At 37.7% G+C, this 10131-nt stretch overlaps 1 protein-coding gene across 1 annotated transcript in view; it reads right to left on the bottom strand.

Moving 5' to 3' along the window:
• Positions 1–5681: 5681 nt before the first annotated feature.
• Hrh4 (histamine receptor H4) overlaps positions 5682–10131 on the bottom strand; it is a 70000-nt gene continuing 65550 nt past the window's right edge. The window contains exon 3 of the mRNA XM_047526639.1: positions 5682–5874. Within this exon, the coding sequence (XP_047382595.1) occupies positions 5818–5874 (57 nt within the window). The 3' untranslated portion in view covers positions 5682–5817. The remainder of the gene's footprint in view (positions 5875–10131) is intronic.

Here is a 10131-nt window from a genome sequence, read left to right as displayed (position 1 = left end):
CTGAGATGTAGGCACAGTTTCCTCACTGGCTCCATCAATTCTCAGTCCAAACATCCCCAGAGGCTCCTCTCCTGACCGCCCAACCAACATAGCACCCGCCCAATGTCACACTCCATCCCATAGCATGGTCACGTGTTCTTTGCAGTCATAGCACATGAAAATACCTTGTTTATTTATTTGGTGACATGGGTACTGTCTCTTCACCATTAGAATTTGGGCAGGAAATTTGTCTTATTCACCTTTGTATCCCCCAAGCCTAATATACAAGAATAAATATTTATAAAACAAATGACAGAATGAAGGAATTCAACAAGTATCCACACAGAGAGACACAAAAGGTGCTAAAAATTCAAATCTATTCTGACATATAAACTATTCTGACATATGAATTTATCCTTGCTCTTCTGATGTAAAATATGGATCTATTCCCAAAGGGAAGAATCAGAGAGTCGGTACTATCAAAGATCACAAGGGAACTGGTAAATAGTGTGATGTAAAATAAATAACTAATCTAGGACAGTCAAAGCAGAAAAGGAAAAATAGAGACCACTCAGTGATGGAGGACTTTGAATTCCTAGGTTATCATCTGGGTTTCCATAGTGCTGGGATCTGAAGTTGAGTGTCCGGTGGATACCAAGAACATGTAAGAAAAGTCAGTCCCATGGGGATTTCTAATTCTAGTATTATGGAAAACTCGATGTCTCAGAAAGGAGCACTGGAAAACACTGAATAGAATAGGACAGACCACTTTTTCCTTCTTAAAATTGTAGTAAAATACACACAAAACAAAATTTATCATTTTAGCTACTTTCAGGTGTATATTTCAGTGTCATTAAGTATATTCACATCGTTGTGCAACCACCAGTACCATCCATTTCCAAAACCTTTTTTTCATCTTTTAAAATGGAAATTCTGTACAAATTAAGCAAAAACTCCATTACTCAGCCACTGTTATACCACCAGGGAAGAAAGAGGTTGGGCTACAATACTCCCTGCTCCAGAAATCTCCAGAGTCACATTGGTAGGAATGTAGATTTTATTCAAAGTCAGCTTTGAAAGAAGAGAAAAGAAACTTCATAGCTTCTGCACTCCCACTTCTCTGCCGTCTTTCTGGGTGGAGGGTCGCAGCTCTCCCAGCCTCCATACTTAGCATAAGGAATCCATTCCCAATCTCAGATGGAGGCCACCAGATTCAGTTGACTCCATGCCTACCCTTCATCCCCTGGCAATCACCCTTCTGGTGAACACCATGCTGTTTTCTGTCACTCTTATGAATTTGACTACTCTGGGATACCCCTTATATGTGGAATCACACAGCAGTGGGCCCCTTGTGACTGGCTAATTTCACTTAGAGTAAGGCACATCCATGATGCAGCATGTCAAAATTTCCTTCCTTTTAAAAGCTGTGTAATATTCCCTGGTATCTGTATACTTCATTTTATTTATCTATTCATCTATTGATGGGCATTTGTGTGGTTTCCATCCTTTGGCTAATATGCTGTTGTGATTATGGTCATGCAAATATCTGCCTGAATCCTTGTTTGTGACTCTGTGGTTACATATGCAGGAGAAGAACTGCTAGATCATATCGTAATTCTATTTTTAATTTTTTGAAGAACTGCCATTTGATTTCTCAAGACAGTTTCACCATTTCCTATTCCCACCAACAGAACATAAGCATTAGAATTTCTCCACATCCTCACCAACACTTGTTCTTTGCTGTAGTTTTTCTGTGGGGGTGCAGGGGGAAGGATGTTTTCATTTTTGTTTTTAGCCTCCTAAAGGGTGTGAAGTGGTCTGTGGGTTTGATTTGCATTCCCTAATGATTAATAATATTGGGCATCTTTTCATATGCTTATTGGCCAACAATAGATCTTCTTTGGAGAAATGTCTATTCAAGTCTCTTGGACATTTCAAATCAAATTGTTTAATTTTTTGTTGAGTTGTAGGAATTCCTTTATCTGAATATTAATTACTTTTCAGATATAAGATTGGCAAATATTGTCTCCCAGGCCCTGAGATTTTAAACTCTGCTGATAATGTCCTCCGGTGCACAAAAGTTTTTAATTTTGATGGACTAGAAACTGTCTTCTGATTTCACGGCTAAACTGGTGAGATGGACAGAGGCGTCTACTTAAGGCCAAGTACGATATAAAAATCTCACATCCAGAGGGGTAACTCAAGTCTGAGTCCACTGTTTGCCTGAGGCCTGTTGCCAGAGCCCAGATATTTAGATCCTGTGTCATACAATCACAGACGGTGAAAAAGGAAACAAAACCTGTGGTCAAGCAAGGCAGAACTGATCCTCCATTAAAGTGATGCCCTCAATGGACATACTTTTTAAAGTTTCAGAGAGAGTCAGTAGGAATACTTACATGTCTCAGTTTTATATTAGTTTAGAACATTGAAGAGAAAAAATGCTTCCCTTAGTAATTCCTAATAATAAACTCATTTTCATGAATGTTTGGAGCTATGGTCCATTACAGCTGAGATGCAAGAAAATTGAAGCTAAAAATTTATTTCATGCTATCTTGGTTAGTGAACATGGTTGAGACTTTGAAGAACAAATGAAATCGCATGGAACACAAGTTTGCAGTCTCTAGATACATGAAAAATAGACTACTACGGTGGAGTCCACAGAAGCAGCAAATCAGAGAATCAGAGGTGCAAACCTGCAGATATCAGATTAGTAAGATAGTTACTAGAAATTACATGTTTATGCTAAGTGAGATAAGCCAATCTCAAAAAACTAAAGGACGAATGATCTCACTGATAAGCAGATGAAGACATATAATGGGGAGTGGGAGGGGTTAGCGTTAGGGTTAGGGTTAGGTTTAGGGTTAGGGATAAGGAGGGTGGTAAGAATGGAGGAAGGAAAGACTGTATAGAGGGAAAAGAGGGGTGGGAGGGGTGGGGGGAAGGGAAAAAAATAATAACAGAATGAATCAAACAACACTGCCCTATGTAAATTTATGATTACACAAATGGTATGCCTTGACTCCATGTACAAATAGAGAAACAACATGTATCCCATTTGTTTACAATAAAAAATAAATAAATAAATGTAAAAAGAAATTACATGTTTAAAAAAAACCTTCAGATGTTTTCAAAATTGTGAGGGTTGAGGTATTAGCAAAGATGACTGCAAGATTTCTGAAAGAACCCAGTAGAACTTCCAAACATGTTAAAGTGAAATGGAAAGCAATCGATAGGTGGGTGAAAGTTCTGCTTAAATAAAACTCAAGAAAGAATATGGAAACTTGGGAACAAGACGAATGAGTAGATCACAAAGAACACAGCACTGAGAGTGAACAATGAGGAAAATACAGGAGGTTAAGAGACTTGAAGGCTGAGATCTAGGGGAAACCTAACCAGTCTCAGAAAAAGAGAAAGTGAGGGAGAGACAAGTATCCAGAACTGGAAAATATCTACCACCTACAGATTTGGGAAACCCAGGGAATCTCAAGAATGATTTAAAAATAAATAAAATTCATTAATCACATCATGGAGAATATTTGAAAACAAATCCAAGGTCTCAAAAGAAAAAAAAAGATTTACCTACAATTAAATTAATGGCAAGCAACACTGAAAGCCAGAAAGTAGTTGAATAATATCTTCAACAAACTTGGAGAAAATAGCTTTCAACCTAGAACTTTAAAGACTATCAAGAATTAGAGCAAGGGGCTGGGACTGTAGCTCAGTGGTAGAGTGCTTGCCTCACACATGTGAGGCACTGGGCTTGATCCTTGGCACCACACAAAATTAAATAAATAAAGATGTTGCATCCACATGCAACTAAAATAATATTTAAAAGGCACACTTGTACATTGCTGGTGGAGTTGCAAATTTGTGCAGCCACTTTGGAAAGCAGTATGGAGATTCCTCAGAAAACTTGGAATGGACCCACCTTTTGACCCAGCTATACCACTCCTTGGCCTATACCCAAAGGACTTAAAATCAGCATACTACAGTAACACAGCCACATCAATGTTCATGACTGCTCAATTCACAATACCTAGATTGTGGAACCAACACAGATGACCTTCAACAGATGAATGGATAAAGAAACTGTGGTATATATACAAAATGGAATATTATTCAGCCATAAAGAATAACCCAAAATACAAAGAACCCAATCAATAAATGGGCTAAGGAAATGGGCAGATACTTCATAGAAGAAGATATACAGGTGATAAACAAATATATGAAAAAGTGCTCATCCTCCCTAGTAATTAGAGACATGCAAATTAAAACCACCCTAAGATTTCATCTAACTCCAATTAGAATGGCTGTTATCAAGAACACAAGCAATAATAAGTGTTGGCATGGATGTGGGGAAAAAGGCACACTCCTACATTGCTGGTGGAGTTGCAAATTGGTACAGTCACTCTGGAAAGCAGTATGGAGATTCCTCAGAAAGCTTGGAATGGACCCACCATGACAATATATAACCATGGGGGGGTGGCAGGGGGGAAGAGAGGAATGAAGGAACTTTGGATGGTGTAGAGGAAAAAGAGGTGGGAGGAGGTAGGAATGGAAAAACAGTAGAATGAAACAGACAGTATTACCCTATACATACGTATGATTACATGAATGGTGTGAATATACATTGTGCACAACCATAGAAATGAAAAGTTGTACCCCATTGGTGTACAATGAATCGAAATGTGTCTGTAAAAATAAAAAATATTTTAATAAAAAAAAGAAGAATATTATGGCATTTGCAGATAAATGGATGAATTTGGAGACTATCATGCTAAGTGAAATAAGCCAATCCCCAAAAACCAAAGGCCAAATGTTTTCCCTCATAAGTGTATGATATATAATGGGGGTGGGGGAGTGGGAGTGAGAGAAGAATGGAGGAACTTTAGATTATGTAGAGGGAAATGAGAGGGAAGAGAGGGCGGGGGTATGAAAAAATGATGGACTGAGACAAACATCATTACCCTACGTACATGTATGATTACACAAATGGTATGAATCTACATCGTGCACAACCATAGAGACAAAAAGTTGTACCCCATTTGTGTACAATGAATCAAAATGCAGTCTGTAAAAATTTTTAAAAATGAAAAAATAAAAGCAAAATAAATACATGTTTCAAAAGAAAAAAATCATCAAGCTGTGTCCTATCAACTGGCTTTCACAGAATGAAATTCTGGAGTATGTCCTTCAGGAAAAATTATACCACAGTAGACTCTCAGATGCAAGAAGATAAGAAGGAAGGAATGACAGAATAAAATCACTAACTGCATAAAGCAAAATAGTATCTGATTTGTGGGACTGAAAAGCAATCAAGATGGAATTAAAAAAATAACACAACTCTAGCATCTAAGCCATACGGGATCTAAAACCTCTCTAAGGAAGAAAAAGTAATATATTGTCCTTACCCTTTGCAAGGTTCATGACTGAGATTCCTATAACAAGAGACAGCTTAACAAGAGAAAAACATAACAAATTTGCTTAATATTAAATTTGCTTAATATTAAGTTTGCATGACTTGGTCGCCTTCAGAAATGAAGACACTAAGAAACAGTGTAAGTGATTTTTTATTCTGAGTTTTAATGAAAAGTGGACAGTCAGATGGAAGCATAATCAGACAAAAGGGGATATAAGAGAATGGCAGTAAATGGCCGGGAACCTTCGAGTACTAGTTTGCAGGTTCTTCTTGGCATCTCTGTGTCTTTGCTCCTCTCCTCCAGGTATAAGGAGGACCCCCTGGAATGAAAGTCATGATCTCGTCTCCAGGAAGGTTGGAGAATTACTTTATGGTCTGCTTCAGAAGATCAGAGAGACCTTCCTACTTGTGCTATTTTCTCAAATGCAGCGTGCCATATTTGGGTGTAGTATGTTCTTTGTCCTTAGGCAGAGGGACTAGAATGAGAAATGGAAAAATTAAAACCAGTCACAAGAAAGACTGAAAAAGGAAAAAATAATTCTTTGAATGAACAAAAAGTTAAAATAATAATAATGGTAAGAGCAGAAAGAAACATTGTTTCCAACATAATCCACAAAGACATGAACCAATATAACATAGAGGTTATAAATAAAATCATGTTCTATAAATCACAATACCTACACGAATCTGAATAGACATACAGCTTAATACAGTCTTATCAGGGGTTCAAAATGACCTTTCTTTGTTTTAAAAAATTGAAAATGTGTGTTCACTAGATACATATATAAACAGACACACACACACACACACACACACACACACATACATATGAGATACATAGAAAAATTTGGATGCTTGAGAGGTCCTTTAGAACTTTATGCACTTTGCATTGTTTGAGATTATTTATGTAATAAACATGCATTTGTATTATAATAAAAATGTAGAAAATGCTCCAAAATACATCTTAAGGAGTTTGAGGGACTCAACATAGACTTTTTTAAAACAAGGGAATAAGATGAAGTTCTTCAAAAAGCATAAAATATAAAATGATGTAGAGAGACAAAAAGAAAAACAATTTGAGAGGAAAATGAAAGCAAAGAAATTAGGTAAAATGGAAATTTTTTTTTAAAAAAGTGAGAAATTGGGAAACAGGAACACCAAAAGGTTACATAAACATTGCTCCTATTTAACTTTTGTGACCAAAAAAAAAAAAAAAAAAAAAAAAAAGGCTCTTTTATTTACTGGTTGTTTTGTTTCTTTAATGTCTGCTGGTTTGTTGCCAAAGCTCTAGATTTCTCTGCAGCTAATTAAGACCCTTGTCTGGATTTGGACCCTGGAGATAAAGGTCACAACTGCTGGGGGGGCTCTCAATGTTTTTAACAGTTATTTTTTTGAGCTCCTAAAAGCTTAACTCCTCAATTACCAACCTGAAAAATGGTGTTGCTCTTTTCAGGAGACAAAACCCCCGTGTTTAAATCTTTGCCCATTTAACCCCTCATTAACTCATTGAACCCCTTTGACTGAATTTACATGTTTATTTCTCACAGCGTTGGTATTTTCCAGGGATAATGCTGCTTGGGAACATCATTTCTCTCTCTCCAACGGCTAGTTAACATCAGGACCCTGATCTTCCAAATTGCCACAGCTTTTTCAGCATGAAAAGTCCTGAGAGGAAGGTGTTAATCAGAGCAATACCTAACACAATTGGACTCTGGGTACCCGCTTGGTTCCTGGAGTCTGAAGCAGGCTGAAAATACCCAGTGGCACCCAAGCATCGAAAAAAAGGTTGTGAAAACTGAACAAAAACACTGCCAGGAAAGGAGGAGGCAGGAAATGAGGTAATAAGTTAAATAAATCTTCATGTCTACCAATGTGTGGGTTAAGAAGGAAATGAAAGAGAATAAAGTTGGCCCTCTGTACTGCTTAATTTATAGCAGAACATGGGAGCATTCTGCTAATGCAATCGCCCGGCGATTCGGTGGTGCGGGTAGTTCTTCAGTTCTCTAAAGAACATGTGAGCTGAATGTATGGCTGATGAAAATTTTGTCCAAAAAATATTATAGCCCAAGGCACTTTTAGTCTTAGGTAATGAGAAATAATCTGACCCCCTATGGAGGGCCTCCTCAAAGGCTGCTGGGCAAATTGACAGTTGTCTGGATTGTCTTAGGTGAAGTTATTTGGCCCTTTAGTTCCAGTATAATAGCCCCAATGTCCCTATCAGACTGTCCATATGTTCTTCAAACGACATGAAGTATTCACTTCTTCTCTATCATGTAAATCTTCATCTTTACAATGTGAATTCTCATCTTCACAAATGATTTCACCCATGGTTAGAACAGCTCCCTGACATCTTTTAGAATGTCTTCTGCACCCGGGACTCAAAACATCTGAAACACCACTGAAATGAGAATTTACAACAGAATTTTGGGCAAAGAAATTTCCTTTCCTCCAGGTTTCCTTTAAAATGTAAGTGTTACACAAGTAATGGTATACAAGTCACCAACATCACACCTTGAGAGATTAGCACAGAGATGCCGACCTGAGACTGGAGGTTAAGAACTTCCATCACCTTATACCTCATCAGTTAAGATGAGGAGTTGAGGAGTTTGGGCTAGATCCATCCTCAGGAATAGGGGTTCAGATGAGAGTAGGCTAATAAGGACTTCTGTCCTAACCTCCACCTGAGTACTCCTCCACCTCCTCACCCTCAGCCCCTTGCCCTCCAAGCCTAGCATGCCCCATACTCTGCTTAAAAATCTCAAAGTTCCTCCCAGCCATAACATTCTACAATTTTAATACTTCTAAAATATGATTCAAGGATTCCTGACCTTCCCTAGTCATGGGCCCTTCAGTTATCAAGAAAAGCTATGAATCCTGTACTAGGTAGGGTAACTTTAGATGCTATAAGAAAATCACCCAACATGTATGTTGGCTCAAGCACAATGGAAGTTTATTTCTTATCTGTGTAAGGTCCAAAATGGGTGCTCCTGGCTCAGCAGGAGGCTCTCTGCTAAGTGGCCATGTAGAAACCCAAACTCTTTCTCATCTATGGATCTGCTACCTCAGCATCTCCAAGGTCACCATGACCCTAGGCAGTGAGCCAGCAGGAAGGGACAGAGGTGCGGGTGGAGTAAAATCCAGGTCTAGAAGCTACAGACAAAGCCACCCTGAACCTCTTTCACATGTGTCAGACTTTGGGTCAATGAGGTTAAAATTCCTTTTTTTCCTGAGATGTTGCATGTGGAGCAATCCAGGGGTTCAGAAAAGGGAGATAAGGAGGGGCAGGACCATACCGCACCCTGCAGGATTTTAGCCAAGTGCCAACTTTCCTTACCTCAGGTCACTGAATAAATGGACCCTTCTATACTGTTCTAGAGTTCTCAGCCCACACACATGGATGTTTGCATGTGTGTGTGTGTGTGTGTGTGTGTATGTACATATACATCTTATTGGAATTTCCAAGATTTATGTGTATATAATATGCATATTAGTCATATATTTATCAGATACGTGAATATAAAATATTCATAACATTCATAAATTTATGTGAATAGATTTATTACATTTATGACTATATATGCATATATATTATGAAATATATTCTATTCTTATATATGGTAAATATATATGTATCTGATTTATGTCTTATGCTTAAACCGTTCAAATTGGTAACCGCAATAATAATTCCCCTTTCATGAACTTCTTCACTGCTTTCTTTAGGAGGTACTGCTATCCAGAGGACAAATCCCATATATTCATTTACCACAGTAAATAATGCATCAGAAAATATTTAGTCAATGGAGAAGAGTCCTACAAAGGGCAGTTAAAAATGACAACCCTATTTAGAATTTCCTGCTTGTGTATGCAATTTTTTTTAAGAAGAACCTTTTGGCAAATTCACAGGATTATGTCCAAACAGAGTATCTGCATCCTCCAATGGATATTCAAATGATGGAAGTCAAGTATTTAAAGAACTTTTCAGATCTGCTCAAATAATTCCCTGTGTTAAATGTGAATGGAGAATAAAATAATGTTAAACAATACAAAAATAACTATTGTGACATTCCTTTTAAATGAGGAATGTTTTTTAAAAGAAGAAAGAAAAAGAAAAGAGGAGCAAAACTTCCAAGAACTTGTCCCTTATGTAACTTCTCAAACTCTCATTTTTTTTCCCCTCTGCAACCCCTTTTCTGGATACAGAGAGAGAGAGAAAACAAGAGTCCAAAATTGCTTCTTCAATTTCTTTGGGACCTCTAGAAGTTGATCAGATTGTTGTAGCCCTCAAAGAAAAATCCTTGGGAAGAGGCATTTCCATTCTGTCCACTGACCTATCACCTGTTGTCCACCATAGTGAATTGTATGCACCGCCTCGTTCTAGAACACCTGCCTCCGGAGGCTATCACAGGTGGTGGGAAAATAAGAATATGTGTCTTCAAAAAGTAGTCATTCTAGATATGTGTATAAATTGTGTGTGTGTGTGTGTGTGTGTGTGTGTGTGTACATGTGTGTGTTTTATAGGTCAAATTAGAAAACATTTCTCTTAAGAAGAAACAGTTAAAGGTAGATATGTGACATCTTAAAGATATATTACTTGAACATTTTACCTTCCTCTTTAAGAGTTATAGAAAATAGACTCCATCTCCCCATTTGCTCTCCTCTGTCCTGCTCTCAACCATTCTGCTATGCTTCCTCCATCCACATTGATTTTGAAAGCCTCACCATGCAGAGAAATT

Source organism: Sciurus carolinensis, chromosome 15 (genome assembly GCF_902686445.1).
Source record: "Sciurus carolinensis chromosome 15, mSciCar1.2, whole genome shotgun sequence".
Lineage (NCBI taxonomy): Eukaryota > Metazoa > Chordata > Mammalia > Rodentia > Sciuridae > Sciurus > Sciurus carolinensis.
The sequence above is the reverse complement of the archived record's forward strand: the minus strand, read 5'-3'. Positions and strand labels throughout refer to the sequence as shown.